Source organism: Struthio camelus, chromosome 4 (genome assembly GCF_040807025.1).
Source record: "Struthio camelus isolate bStrCam1 chromosome 4, bStrCam1.hap1, whole genome shotgun sequence".
NCBI classification, from domain to species: domain Eukaryota; kingdom Metazoa; phylum Chordata; class Aves; order Struthioniformes; family Struthionidae; genus Struthio; species Struthio camelus.
Window position 1 is genome coordinate 6,703,456 of NC_090945.1, and position 14,995 is coordinate 6,718,450.

A 14,995-nucleotide genomic window follows, 5' to 3' on the forward strand; every position below is an offset into this window, starting at 1 on the left:
GCTCAGGGTCACAGGCCCATCATATGTCAGAGAAAAGGACTATGACATTAACAGCAACAACACGGGTCTTCATAAATCAGCTGCATCTTTTTATTTAATTATATTCAGACCTACAGGCCAAGTAAAAATATAAACTTTTTATTTATTAGTAATTACATCCGTACATTCAAATCGCACAACTATTTCCAGAAATAGTAAAAATACCTTTAGCCATAAACACCTGCTAGAATATTAATGTAGTTAAAATAAAATCAAACTTCCACTACAGTTCATTAACAACATCTGGTAACACATTAAAGAACTAACAAGTCATTACCTGAATGGTTCATGTAATTAATATGCAGTGCTTTTAAGAGTAATTTTAAAAGCGTGTGCTGGTCTTGGAAACCTTCAACTTTTCACCCATTTTGCCTGTTGAAGTAAATAAAAAGACAGATAAATAAGAGAGCATAGGTTTGTCAGGAAAGAAGGCAAACTCTTTAGAATCTCCAAAGGAAAGGAATTAATCCCTCTGTAATCAGATGTCCAATACAACTGCTACCAGTAAGATACAACAACAGTTCAAAAATTAACTGTTCAAACGAGAATGCAGCTTCTCATGCTCCTGCCAAGCTCCAAGCTACCTGACTCTTTCTTGGAACAGAAATCCACATAACCTAATACCTTCCTCTGAACACATCAAAGCTATGATGTTGAGCACCCTGGGGGTTCAAGCACTTTGATTTTTCTGTAAGTCTACAGGACAAAACCCTCAGAGGATGCTGACGGTCAGTTGTCTGTGAGGGGCTGTCATAGACTAAGCTTGATCCTTCTTGGGGTCAAGTGCACAGCCCTCTCCTGCTGGGGTTCAGTTCGCTATGGTATGACTCCTTGTCATAATCAAGCTCCTGAAGACACGTGGTATGTTTCACAGGAGTGAGACTTGTGAAAATAATAGCTAAAACCTTCATATCGGGAACTGCTACCTTTAGGTCCTAACACCCCCCACCCTCTTCTCTCTGATAAAGCACTTTTCCTGACACAATAAAGATTTTGCAAAGAAAGTCAGTACTTAACTCTATCTCTAAAACAGCAAAGGAAGGTATTTGCCCAAGGTCAATAAGCAAACCAAAGGAGAGTCAGGAATTCAAACTAGGTCGCTTGAGTGCCACTGCAGTGCTCTGTCCCTCAATGACTCTTTCCTTGAAATTTTTATTTAAATACAAGTAGCTAGAGTACCAGCATGCTACTTACACCTCTTCACTTCACAGTTCTGATCCACGTCCTGTACTTATCTGGAAATGCAGCGCTCATTACTGTGGTATACACCGTGTTACTGGTAGGGGAAAAAGCGAAGAGTGAGCGAGTAAAAAAATCATTCCAAAGATGAGGGGATTCATGTATAAAACCAGCAAAGCAGCAGAACTAGTTTTAGCAGAAACAAATGTTCTGCTTACATAGAGAAGTGTTAGAAAGACATTGATAAAAAGGAAGGTTCTTGGCACAAATTTTTAACACGTTTTTTCCACCTACTAGAGCAAAGAAACTGTTTCTACATCTGTTTAATTAGTGTATTAAAATATTAGCACTGCTGATCTTAGTAGTCACACGGATATAATTTTCTCCTTTTCCAAATTTGTTCACATTTATAAGACAACAGAGATGAAGTCCTGGCACTGACTTTGAAGACACCATTGCAAGCTCTAATGTGAATGACTGATCCAGAGTAACACAAAACAAGGTAACCTGCAGAGGTACAATTTGTGTAACAATGCCGAACAATAACGGCATACTGAAATGATTCTGTTCTAGAAAGCCTGTAAATTGTACCTAAAAGCCAGTTTCCCGCACACTATTTTTCCTTTTCACACATCAAGCAGAGTTACGCCAGAAACTGCATGGAAAACCTTTTTCACGGTTAATACAAATCCAAAATTTCCAGAAGGGAAAGGCAGAAACGACTCCACAAAAAGTACCGCTGCTGGTCTGAGCAGTCATTTTTTTCGGTACTGCAAAAGGTAGCCTCTTCCCGTAACCAGACTAAGCCTAATGGAGCGCAGTTCAACGGCTGGAAAGCGAGGGACAGAGCAAAAAGGGAGAGCGTTGTGGAAGTGAAGACAGTTCCACGTGCACAAGCAGAAATCTAAGCTGGGAAATCACAAGATATTCAAAAAGACATACACAAAAATCTTGAGGAAGATTGTGTTTGCCTTTTCAGTGGCCTCAGGCATGGCAGGAGGCACTGATCAACACTGAACCTAATACTTACTTGTTTAAGACAGGCTTCACTGACAACACCTGTGCAGAAAGTTTGAAGAGTTGTCATTTTGGTAAATGAAAAGGGAATTAAAAGGCTGTTCAGAAACAGCAGTATGACTAAGTTATGAAAATGAATGATGCAGAATCAAGGATTACTCTTGCCATTTCCTTTTTAACATCAGACCACATCACAAACATATTTTAAATAAAAACTCTGAAATACACAAGACCCAAGTTCTCAAAACTAATTGGAAAGTATCACTCTTCTCTAACACTTTCCTTGCCTGCTGTAGCATTTGTAAGCGTGCTTGAACTGCACATAAATTATGGTCATGGATTCACCTCTTGCTCTTTCATGTTCTCCTTCTAGCAGTCAAAGAACAGCCATGTTACCAAAGACTGTTAGCCAAGGACAGTCATTCACAGACTCCTGGAAGGAATAAAGCTTATTTCTACACAAACTTTGCATAGTCCGTGTCCCTAACTGGGTAAAACTGCAGTCCGCACAATATACCTGAGCAAAATTCCGTTAAGTATCAATGCTCTTTCGGTTGATTTCCATATGTTGTGATTCTGTGGATCAACCCCTGGTATTAGAGTGTCATAGTCAGTCTAGTTATAGGAGTTCCTTCAATAAAATCTTTCTGTCTGAATGCCACACAGGGAAATCCACACAGAGAAAATTTAAGAACTTGGATTACACATAGAACAGGTTCTGGATGCCTCCAATTCTGATGTAATGTTATTTTCTCTATGCATACCTATGGAAATTTGAGTTATTCCAGTGATCTTTAGCATGCTTATCTGACACAGCCACCAAAACACCTGGATTGGTGGACCGTTAGGAAATGACTACGCAGAGAATGCAGAAATGTTTTGTACAGACTGTGCACCATTACACATTTTCACTGCTCTTTATAACCAAGGCGAGCTAAAGCTAAACTCCCATGTAAACAGCACTGAAATTTTTAATTCCTGATCTAAATTGCAGGATTTGAGCCCATCACTAACTAATCTAGTGTAGGAGCAGCACACTTACTTCGGATCAGAGTGCTGAAAACTCCGCCATAGAGCTTTTTTCTGCTTACTAGTACATACCTAGAATCATTTAACTGTACAAATATTGGTGCTTTACAATTTTCATTCCATCATTAAAGCTATTTTAGTTACAGGAACCTGGATTTTTCTACCAAAGAGGTAATTATTATTTATACTACTGTTGAAATCCAACAGGATTTAAAATCTAAAAATATTGCATTCCTTTGCTTCCTGGAGCACCGCAAAAATCAAATCTGACTTGAACTTGTTACAGTTATTACATGTGATAAAGAAGCACACAGTCAATAAATTAAATTGTGCTTCTAAAAGCCTTTAAGTACATTTGAAAATAACAACCTATTTCTAGATTAGTAATACTTAAGAATCTCCATCAAGACTCAGGTAGTTTTTGATATTTGAACAGACTCACACATTACACTCGATAACTGTAAAATAATTAAACTGTTTTCTGAGGTTTTTTGAAACTTTGAAATATCTGTAGTTCAATGCAGGTATTGATATCAGGACCCTAATCTAGCATCAGTGTTTCAAATCTCCCATTAAAACAAAGTAATAATTTATACTCTCACAACATATTTTACTGAAATGCCTTGAAGCATTCAACCAACCAAATTAGCCCTTCTTTTGAAACAAGTTCTTCCTACTAATTGTGTTTAATTCACTAGAAAACTGAAGCACTGCTTCAGATCTACTCCTTTTGAATTCTCAGTGGGAAACCAAAACAGACTGTCCAGAAAAGTCACGCACCTATTTGTTAAATGAAGTTCACAAGAACTTAAAAACAGCGTCGAGATATCTCAGTCTGGGCATCCAGACAGGAAGAGTTCCAGAACTAACAGGCCCCTGAAAATCTGGATTCAACCCAGGTCACACAATGAATTAGTGAAAGAATCTGATTTGTGGGTGTCCAGCAGTAGATGACATTTCGAAATGAAGCTCGCTTACAGCAGCTGTTGATGCACAAACTTATGTCTTAAACTCTCCAGAGATGGCCCTGCAATACACCTTTTTCTTTACGCCTTACTTGTACAGCTTTTAGATCCCTGCCAAAAACGTAACTGCACTTCTGCTTTGAAAGAGAATTCTAAGTCAAAGCTGACACGTCAAAATGTTGAATTTAAAAGACATACCTGAAACAGTGTATCAAAATTAATATTCTGCTGTCCAGTGGCATTGAGAGCTTTGATGGCTGGAGTTCTGAAGGAAAAGAATGCAGTATTAAACACACTTCACTGTTTCAAAAAGCTACAGAGCTTGAATGTGAAAAATCTCTCACAAAATGCCTTCACATTGGAATGCTTATTTTGGTCTAAAATAATCTAGAGTGCTGTGTGACTGAATCTAGTCTCTTATTGCCAAAGCTACTATATCACTACACCATGAGCACAGAACAGCCAGGAAACTGCCAACAACTTTTTGCATACTATACAGCCTAATGATGGCATGATGTCTGTGAATCTCTTAATAATGCCATCAAATACTTTCTCCCTGTGAAATCTAAATCCCATGTTTTTTAACAAATTCTGGAAATTGTTGGTAAATGCTATACCCCTGTGATTTTTCACCTTGCATCCCATGCACTGTCACACAGATTTTCCCCTGGCACTCCTTAGCTCCCTTTTGAGACGCATTACAGAAACTGAATTAGCTGCCTGCTCAACAAGCCTACACCTGGCTTAGAGAAGAATATACCCAAGTGTCTGTGCTTTTTAAGAATGAAAATGCCATCTCACTGCGCAGCTCCAAACTAAATTTACCTTCGATCATCAAAAGGAGGAGGGGTAGTCCAATGGTCATAGTTTGTCTCCACACGAAACCACCTATACCATAATACACAAACATAAAAGCAAAAGATGTGTCAGCAGGTAATTAATAAAGGCCAAAAGCCAGTATTTCTGTACTGCCAAAGTGGGGGGGGACGGGGGGGGAAGCTCCCTCAAAAGCCTCTTTCCTACGTCTCTCACGAGCCCAATGGATACGCATGGCACCCTTTTTAAGCTACCAAACACAAATGAAATGACTTCTCAGCTCTTGCTGGTGACTCTTGCTGGTGGCAGGGACAAAACTACTACTGACTGCAATAAAAGCAAAATCAGACCTTTGAGAGATGACCAGAGAAAACATTATCAGTATGTGTACAATGCAGCCTGCAGGGGTCAGTCTGGAGCAAACAGAGCCAGCAAGCCACCTGGCTGCTGCCAAGCAAATGTTTAGCGGTAGACTGGAGTAATTAAGTACTGTTTCTCATAGCAGGGCAACTATTTAAGGTCTCCCTCATGTATTAAGCTGCTGATTTCACATGAGTCACAGGAAGAATTCTTTCTGAAATTTCAAACTTTCTATTGCATTTGGTCAAAACTAACCTATAAGTGTTGAAATTACTGGTGCACAACTTGACAGACAGACAGGAGGAAACTTTTAAGTCTTGTTTCTTTTGGAACTTGGCTAAAAAGCAAACATCTACACGTATTTTTTCCACTCTCGTCCTTTTGGACTGCCCCAACCTGACAAGGTAGTTTCATTCTTTTTCTAGGAAGGAGAGACTAGTGTTCCTTTCAGAGGGTATCATTTAAGCTTGTCCTATAAGCGGTAGTAAGAGACGAGCCTGAGTCTCTAAAGAAAGCACTCTTATTATGCCTGCCTATCACTCAGAAAGGAGTACGAAAGACAAAATAACACTTTTTTTTCTACTTACGCTCCACCTAAAGGATCGAGAGGCCAGAGGTCTACTGGCTCTCTTCTGTTCCTTGTTATGACCATGCCTTCTTTGGGCGATACGCCTCCTACAATATAGTACACTTCAGCAATGATGGGAACGCCAGCTAGTCTGAGAACAGCAGACTGAAAGTCCTCTGCTCTGCTCAAGGTCTAGTGCAAAAAGAAGGCCAGAATGAAACAAAAATCACACAGCACACTCAAGGGCAAAAGCAAGTACTGAGACAACCTAAACAGACCAACAGTCCCAGCTTTTCTGTAAATTATAATTGACTGCCAAGTGTTATTTGAAAATATTTTTCTGAATATAACTTTCCAACACAGCTTTAGCATATGAACGTGAAATGAATACGACTAGTAACTGAACTCAATAACCCCAGCTTAGAAAATACTCAAAGAAAACAAAAAATACATGCATATACATATACGAATAGCTCTATCTGGGCCAACAAAGCTACTGTTCTCAGGCCAACAAAACTGTTAAGACAGACAGACAAGGAAAGCCTTGGAGAACAATTAATTATTTCTGACAGCAGCACTGTAGCTAGTACTTTTGAGTCACAGCCTCAAGTCACACCTCAAACTCAAAAAATATGAACAATTAGGTCTCCAGCAGACATTCCATTTCTGCAGGAAGTTTACGTTACCTACAAACCAAATCATTCATGTTTGTTATAACTGAGAATTCTGAGAAGCAGCGGACCTGTTTTATCCTAGTGACACCCTAACACACTGTTCATAAAATGTGTTATACAAAACACCAGTCTAAGGAGTGCCTCTCAACATATTGAGAATACAGAGTTAACTGATAACATATCAAACGTAGTGTAAAATAACTACTGGGTCATCATCTAAGAGAGCAACTGCTCTATCTGTCACATTATTGTATCCCTCCCCCCCAGCTGAAATATTCCTTGGGATGGAAGCTTTTGCACAGCTGTCGAAGATTTTTCGGCACTTTCGGGAAGTGCCAAAAATTTGGGAAGAGTTAGCCCCTCAAAAGACAAGAATTGCCTCTATCATACATATCGCTGACGACTTAGGATCAAGACCTAATCCCCTTGAAACATGCATTTATTTATGAATCTATTACATTTTCTGTATAAATAGCAGTTGGAACATCAAATTTGTTAGAGTTCTTAAGTTCAAATGACATGACTGTGAAACCTGAGAACATAGTGCACTTACGTCTCGGACAAGCCAGCTGACTGGGTAATTTCGATTCAGAAAAGCAGCTATTGCATTTTCCCACCATCTACCACCCTCTTGGAGAAAAAAAAAATCATTAGACATGCATGTTACTTACACTCTGTGAAGACTTTCTGTCTTCCTTTCTTTTACATGTCTAGCTCTGTACTCTTTCCCTCCACGGCGTTACAAAAAAGCAGTGCAATAAATTCTCTTGCTACACCATTATCATCATATCATCAAAGTTACGCAGCTTACACCAAACTGGCAAAGTACATGCCACTTCAAAGTAATAGGCACCTCTGGTGCCATCCTGGGTTTATCAACACTGCTCAGAACACTGAATGCTGGGAATGCTCCTTTTCTGTTACTATATATTACTTCACCGATAGCTATATATAAAACTGCAGCACATGCTGCATAACCAGGCTAACATATCCTGAAAGGCCTTCACTTTAGAAAATTCATCTTTCAAATGCGCAGCCATACAATTTTGCAGTTTTCTAAATCGTTAGGTATGTGACTGAAGTACCACAGAAAGCTAAGTCCTCAGTGAAACAGGGTAGCTACATATCAACATGAAATGACAGCATTTCAGGAAATGAGCTGATGAGCACAACTTCTACCTGAAACTACAGGCGAAATATAAATAGACTACATAATCCCAAGTGAAGTTCAGCCAGGGACAGCTGGATTAACACCCCTGCTTTTTAGAACACATCCCAGGATCCGTAATGACGTAAGCGATTGGGATTGTAGATTTTCAGTCTATTCTGAAAGTTACCATAAGTTGGCACAGTAAAATGATAGGGAGGTGAGAAGATAAAATTAAAAAAAAAAAAAAAAAGATGATAGAACAGTTTGGATATGGTGCTGGATTCAAGAGAGCTAGAGCAACAAACTCAACCAATCTGAAAGCTTTCCATCACAAAATACGCTCTCAAGTCAGAGATCTCTTTCAAGACCACCCTCAGTACTTCAGGAATCTCAATTTCCAGGCAGATACCTATAATGATTTCACCATCAGCTTTAGCGATTTTAGTTTTAAGAACTCACATGGAGCTGCAGAGAGAGCAAACTGCTTAAAAGGACTGCAGTAAACAGAATATGGATCCTCTGCTCTCTACTTAACTTAGAACAAAAGACCTCAAGGAAACCACTGCAGGAACCACAACGTGAATGAGACGCAGAGGACCTGAAACCAACTGTAATGTAAGTGGAAAGCATATTCAGCACGTAACAGAATACACACGATGTCTCTCAGAACAAGTTAGTGCTAGCAATTTCAATCAAAAACTATCGCATCCCTTTTGGTATTTATGATCTGCCAGCTTCTCAAGATGATCTTCTAGCTTCTCAATTTAGAAACAATTTTTATTCATAGCCGAATGCTGAGCAATGAAAAGTCAAAGGCTAACGTAACAGGGAGTAGTATTTCCTAAAGCATACTGTCAAGAGGACTGCAGCTCTACTGATTATATAATAAACAACCGCTGTCAGCTCAAACATTAGCATAAATTACCTCATAATTTATCTTATTGAAATTTTACAACAGGATTGCGCAAAAATCTTAAAATAGCCACAAAAAAGGCAGTGATAACAACTGAGTGTTTCTGGAGAAAATTAGGAAAACTAAGAACATCGGAAATATGAAGGTCAAGTTTATAATTAATCATATGCCAAAGAAAATAGAAAAAGTCAGCATAAAAAAAACCATGTTCTGTCACTTGAGAGACCTTCATCCTAATTTAGAGTCATCCTCCTCTCCAGCAATAAATCATACTTTCACTTCCCTCAGTTTTAGCTCAACTGTACAGGGATACATAAAAAAGCAAGCAGGCAGCATCAACTCTTTTACAAAGCGCCACATACGTTGAGTGAATGACTTTTATCTATAATTTAAAAGTAACAAAGGTCAAAGCATACAGGTGGGATGATGGCACATCAGTTTGTGAGGGACAAGAGGAGCCCATTTCACACAAAGCTTTGCAGTCCTTCATTCCTGTTGCAGGGTCAGGTGCACAGAATGGGTCTGTGCATGAACTACACCATCTCAGTGCTGTCTCAAATGACCTTATACTGAGGTTTGAAGCACACTGCTGAGGAATGGTAGGGAGAACAGGACAGCACCACCTTTGTCCCCTGGATATATCCATTCACAGACAGAGAATCTTGGTCTGCACGATTTTCTGAATCAAGCCCTTTACAAAAACTCAGTACGCCTAAGACCCAATTTCTATTTTCGCATGAATTAAAGGCAGTTAGTATCTCTCAGTATTAGCCCATAACAGTCCAGCTTTGGATTAAACTACTACACTAGCATCAGAAATAAAATGTTTAAAAAAAAAGTGTATAAACCGCGATAAGACTCTAGAGAATGCAGTAAGGTAATATCAACAAAGAAAACAGGAATCAAGAGGTATATGTGCTCCATACCAGAATCCCTACTCCTAGGGACAGTTAATTTGTATATATATAGATTGGATACTGATCATACAACATCTACAAAGAATTCTGAAAACAAAAGATTGTCTACATTAAAAAAGAAAATTTGCTTGCCCCTATTGAAAAATAAACATTTATTTTAGATGCGGCTTCTAACTCAGACTAGATCATTCCTGGTTCATACAAACAGCCTGCAAAGAACAGCATAAAATGACTGCTTCTTCAAAAAAAAAAAAAAAAAAAAAAGGGGGTGGGGCGGGAACAGGGGAAGGGGGGTGATGACCCAAGCTGATTTGGACATGTCTATCAATGCTTATGAAACTCAAGCGCTGAAGGATATGGCAGTGACCCTTCCTCTGCCTTCCTGACTTTAAGCCCTTCTATTATCATCAAGCGTTAGTTCTCAGCAGTGACACTTCTCATCTTTCCTCTGCTCCCTAATCTTTCCTCAACTGCCTTTCCAGTATCTGCAGGCATTCTCTCAAGCCCCACTGCATTCCCCCTAGATCTTTCAGCCTTCTGCTTGCTTCTCTTCCCACCCTCTCAAGTTGCCTTATGGGGACAGATAAAAATGGAACACAGAAAGGCAGAGAGCGCCTCGGGAAGCAGCTGTTTAATTACTATGCAGGACAGTGCAACTTTTTTCTCTCTGCCCCTGCTCTGCCTTCTGCAGTTGTGTCTCTTGAAAAGATCACATGAATCTGTCTCTTCCCGATTTCCCCAAGGTTCTCAGTCTCCCTTGAAATTTTTCAAGCTCAAATGACACTGTGCTGACAAATACCTGTCTTCTACACAGCAGCCAAAAAGCAGCATTACATGCGCCTTTACTCCCTGAGGGCCAGAGAAGCTGTCTGAATTTCAGCTCCTTCCTGGCATCCATACAGCATTTTCCCTCTGGGAGAATGAGGCAACAGCATTGGAAGAGGCAACATTCAAGTGACATGATGTCAAGTGTGGAAGATGGATTTATTTTTACCTCGTTCATCACCAGAGATCGTGAACTTGTACGGGCTTTGTCCAGTCCATAAGCCTACATAACCAAGAAACGTGGTGCCTTGATACGCTATCTGAAATCAGAAAACACAGTATTTTAGCATTCTGGAACAGAGAAACACAAGCAACATTCTGAAACAGCATCCTGTATTTTTTCTGTGAATTTCATACATCATTTTAGAAGTCACCACGAATACTTTGCCTCCAGATATACAAAACCTCACCAAATAAATTATAAAAACACCCTACGGACCAAAATTCACCACATTTAATTTGGAATTTGGATACCTGGAACATTTTTGTAGCAGCTGGTTAAGAAAGAAACAATGAATTCTCCATTGCTAAAATGAGTAATGAATATTAAGAAAAACTATATTGAAGAGGACTGCATTAACAACTGCTTCATTTTTGGTGATTTTCAGCATCTAAACCAAACACATTAACCATGAAAATTAACATCTGAAAAAGGCTTTGGGATCTCTCTCCCTACCAAAACTGATCTCTTCTCTATGTTCTCTAGTATTTCTTCTGGTTGTTAAATGTCTTGATATTTTCTTCTTCCGATGTTTCCTTCTAAATAACAATCTTGAGATGCTAGATTATTTATGCTGTTCTATCTGTTCCTATTTTTCATCACTAACTGGATGCTCAGAAAGCAAAATAACCCAACATTCATCTCACGCCTGAGATGAGAGAGATGCACTGCAGTATTCTGATAACTCAGTAAGTTGGTATTCTTACGCTAAATTCTGTTCTCTACACCGTTGTACAGCTGTATACCATTCTTCCAGAGATTACCACCCAGTCATGTCAACCACAGACCATACCTGCCCACTTTTTATAAATTGCACATCAATTGTAATCTTGCTTAATATATCTACAAAATCATAATCCAGGTTCCGACCATGGTAAATGTTTCCTTTATCATCCTGAGCAACAATACTGGTACAGAACCTTCAAAACAAAAAGCAGAAAGAATGATTTAAGAAAAACTAAGGTGACACTTTCCCATGTTATAGTCTAGTCAGACTAGCATAACATTTCAGGAGCAGTAACTGAATATCTATTTTTTGCAAAGTATTTTACTAACATAAGCATACAAATAGGAGTTCACGTTACATCACTAATACTTGCAGTTCCTGACCTGAGACAATAGTCTCTTCCTGTACTTCTTGACAGAATTTCTTAAGAACTTTCACTTCTAATTAAAAAAAAAAAAAAAAGATGGCACAGATAGATTTGACTCAAGTTCTACATAACTAGATAACACTACAATGTTCTGCGTAACTCATGCATGATATCCACGTGAGAGCCCTTTCTCCAGAGAACTCTTAACATCCAAAATTGCACAATACTTAACTTATCAGGTCCCACTCGGCTCAGAAAGTCAAAATCCCTACTACTATCTGCATCATGTCAGATATTACAAACCAGGTAGGTAGCACCATTTCTACTTGGAAAATATTTAATCATTTCAGAACTTACCTTTTCAAAATCAAGATGAAAACGTGACACCTAAAAACGTCCACAAAGCATCAGGCTGAAACTTTTTAAGTTTCATTTTGCTAGACCATTTCATTTTAATTTGGATCCTGTTTATATGTTTAATCACAATTAGATTAAAAGTTCAAACAAAATCCTCTTAAATTGAAAACACCAGCTGATTTTCACATTAGCCTTTTCAACAATAGCCAGCCCTTACCTCCAGAACAGGACATGCGCTGAAATTACTTTTTGAACATTAAGAGTTTCAGTTTTGTGGAAACTTCTTTTTTTTTTGTTTTCTTTCTTCTAATTAAGCATATTTAATGAGTAGGAAATTCAAAACTTTTGTTCTCTGGAATGATAAGTTTGTCAAACCAGTGATGCAAAGCACTGCCTTTCAGAGCTGTAGATGCAGACAAGTAGTTTTTTCCTGGTTGCTGTTTTTCCTTTAGAATTGTTAGTGCTGAGAATCTTAAACTTTCATCAGCTTTACTGCGGCTCATGATGGTGAGCGCCCTCCATGAAAAACTAAAAGAGCTAGCATTTAAATGACTATCTTATCAGGTATAAACAGTAAAATCATTTCATTAAAAGGATTAACTGAATATCACAGATTAGGAAAAGTAATAATAAAAATGTGAAGAAGTGCCTGTATGCACCTATTTTTTATCAAAGCAAAGATGGAGAACTATTTTTCATGACCCTCATAGACAACTTAGAGCGCTTCTTATTATCCTCCTGCACGTACTTCTAGTGCAGGAACTGAAACTGAAAGCGAGTACTTTTTCCACTGAAGTTTTGCTTGCTTTCATAAAGGTAACTACCTCCCTTTTGCATTGTGAAAAATCAAAAAAATTACATTATATAGCCATTGTGACAGTCCATCCAGACAATGTTTTGGAAGCAACTTTGTTGATCCTAGCTAAATGGTTTAACTGTAATTAACAGCCTAAGTAAATTATTGTGTTATGTTTTTTTAAGGCACAGCTAATTCTTCCAGTTTCCCTTTTGGTGAAATCCAACAACTTAAATGACAAAGGAATACATGAGATTTATCTTGAAAGAGTAACAAACTAAAAAAGTTTGAATGGATGGTCCTTCCTTACTAGCAAAAGTGATGTTCATACTTTTACATTTTTATACACGTAGATGAACACACAAACACAATGGTTGCGTGCTACCATTACTAATAAATAAAAATACTGCTCTGCAACGTGCCTTCTTCAATTCAGCACACAAACTGCCTAAGGAGAGAATAAAACTTTCCGGTTGAATATATAAAATCAGAAGAGAATGACCTATGCAATTAATCTCCCATGTGTCTTCAAGCATATGCCTTAAACGAACTAGAAGCAATCTCTATGTTGCTTCTATCAGATTCTATCAGTATCAGATACTTACGCTGTGGACTCATAAGCAAAGTTAAGCAGAACTCCATCTCCCAGACTTATTCCCAGCGCTTTGCACATTCCCAGAATTTCTCCTGCAAAGGGCTGGGGCATAAAGAACTCCAGTTCTGCTGCTATCGGCCGAATAACTTCATGGACCCATTTCGGTACAGTTTCACTGCAAAACACACTCAAGCCGTTAGCTAATTATTACCTGAGAACGAGACAGAGAGGTTTGCAACTTATGCTCAGAAATTAGATATTTGTTGAACCTACTACTACTCTAATTAGCCTACGCTGTTTGGCACTAATCGTTTATTGGAACCCTCTCCCATGCTAAATCAGACATCCCTGCATCCCATCCTTCCTCAAATCCTGCTGGCTTCTGCACATCCCCAGAGAAGTCCGCACAACCTCAGAGGCTAACACTGAGCACGGGCTTCGTGCCTGCAGAGCAAACTCATAAACTTTCAGTCTCTACCATGAATCTCTTCAGGCCATCCTCTGATGGATTCCTAAGTGTACACATAATGCAGTAGCACTAGGCTTTCCCTAGGTTAACACTCATAAAAACTGGATTTTTGAAGAACGAAGACAAATACAGCACCTGTGCAGCATCACCTCCCCCTCTTCCTTCCAGCCTCACTGCTGGGGCTGAGGGGGAGCAGAGGGGCCCTGGCCCAGTCCCACTCCCGGCAGTAGCTGTGGGAAGGGTGGCAGGGACCCGGGGCCACCCTTTTTCTCATTCTACAGGGGAAAAGGGCTGGCTGACAGACACTTCGCTGCCCCCCACGGAAGGTCACGCGTTTCGCCCCAGCGGCGGCTCTTTCGCCCGCACCCCCGGACTGCCCCGGCCCCGAAGATGGGGCTGCCAGGCCCCGCCGCCGCCTCACACTCACTCGATGACCCGGGCGACGGCGGCGCGCAGGAAAGCGGGCTCGAAGTGCCGCAGCACCGGCAGCCACCGCTCCTCTGCGGGGCTGTCCAGGCTCACGTTGCACTGCAGCGGCGGCACCGCGGGACCCACCGCCGCCGCCGCCCCGCACAGCACCGCCAGCAACCCCCACAGCGGGGACCCCCACGCCGCTCTCCACCCCATGGCGCCTGACACTGTCGCCGGCCGGCAGAGCGGCCCGAGCCCTCCGCGGAGCGGGGCGGCTCGGAGCGACAGCGGCCACGCCCGCCCGCGGCCCCAGAGAGCCGGTTCAGGGGGCAGGGCCAAGGCCTGGCGGCGGGCCCGCTCCCTCAGGGCGGCGGAGCGCCGCGCGCCGTAACGGCCGGCCGCCCTCGCGCGCCCAGGGGCTGTAATGGCCGCCCTCGTGCGCGCGCGCGTGCGCGCGACCGACCGCCCGGGGGCCGCGGGCTGTAACGGTCGCCCGCGCGCGCGTGCGCGACCGACCGCGCCCCCCCCCCCCCCCGCCCCCAACGGCTGCCCTCGCGCGCCCACCTCAGGGACCCCAACGGCCGCCCTCGCGCGCCTGCCC

At 41.0% G+C, this 14,995-nt stretch overlaps 2 protein-coding genes across 4 annotated transcripts in view; both read right to left on the bottom strand.

Annotated features, from left to right (window-relative positions):
- Positions 1–411, bottom strand: part of PPEF2 (protein phosphatase with EF-hand domain 2) — a 28,577-nt gene extending 28,166 nt beyond the window's left edge. The window contains exon 1 of the mRNA XM_009687261.2: positions 317–411. The gene's annotated coding sequence lies outside the window, so the exon portion shown is untranslated. The remainder of the gene's footprint in view (positions 1–316) is intronic.
- On the bottom strand, positions 69–14,832 carry NAAA (N-acylethanolamine acid amidase). Of its 3 annotated transcripts, XM_068941220.1 has the most exons (11): positions 14,411–14,830; positions 13,525–13,689; positions 11,466–11,592; positions 10,622–10,712; positions 7,201–7,277; positions 5,993–6,165; positions 5,055–5,117; positions 4,428–4,494; positions 2,249–2,277; positions 1,234–1,315; positions 69–411 (listed from the first exon to the last, which is right to left on the bottom strand). In XM_068941220.1, exons 1-10 carry the CDS (start codon positions 14,608–14,610, stop codon positions 1,240–1,242), a joined length of 1,068 nt encoding a protein of 355 aa, XP_068797321.1. In that variant the 5' UTR covers positions 14,611–14,830; the 3' UTR covers positions 69–411; positions 1,234–1,239. The 3 variants fall into 3 exon arrangements, 2 of the variants coding, with proteins under 2 accessions (XP_068797321.1, XP_068797322.1); XR_011140762.1 differs by lacking the exon at positions 2,249–2,277 and having other exon boundaries at positions 14,411–14,759; XM_068941221.1 differs by lacking the exon at positions 7,201–7,277 and having other exon boundaries at positions 5,993–6,080; positions 14,411–14,832.
- Positions 14,833–14,995: the final 163 nt, after the last annotated feature.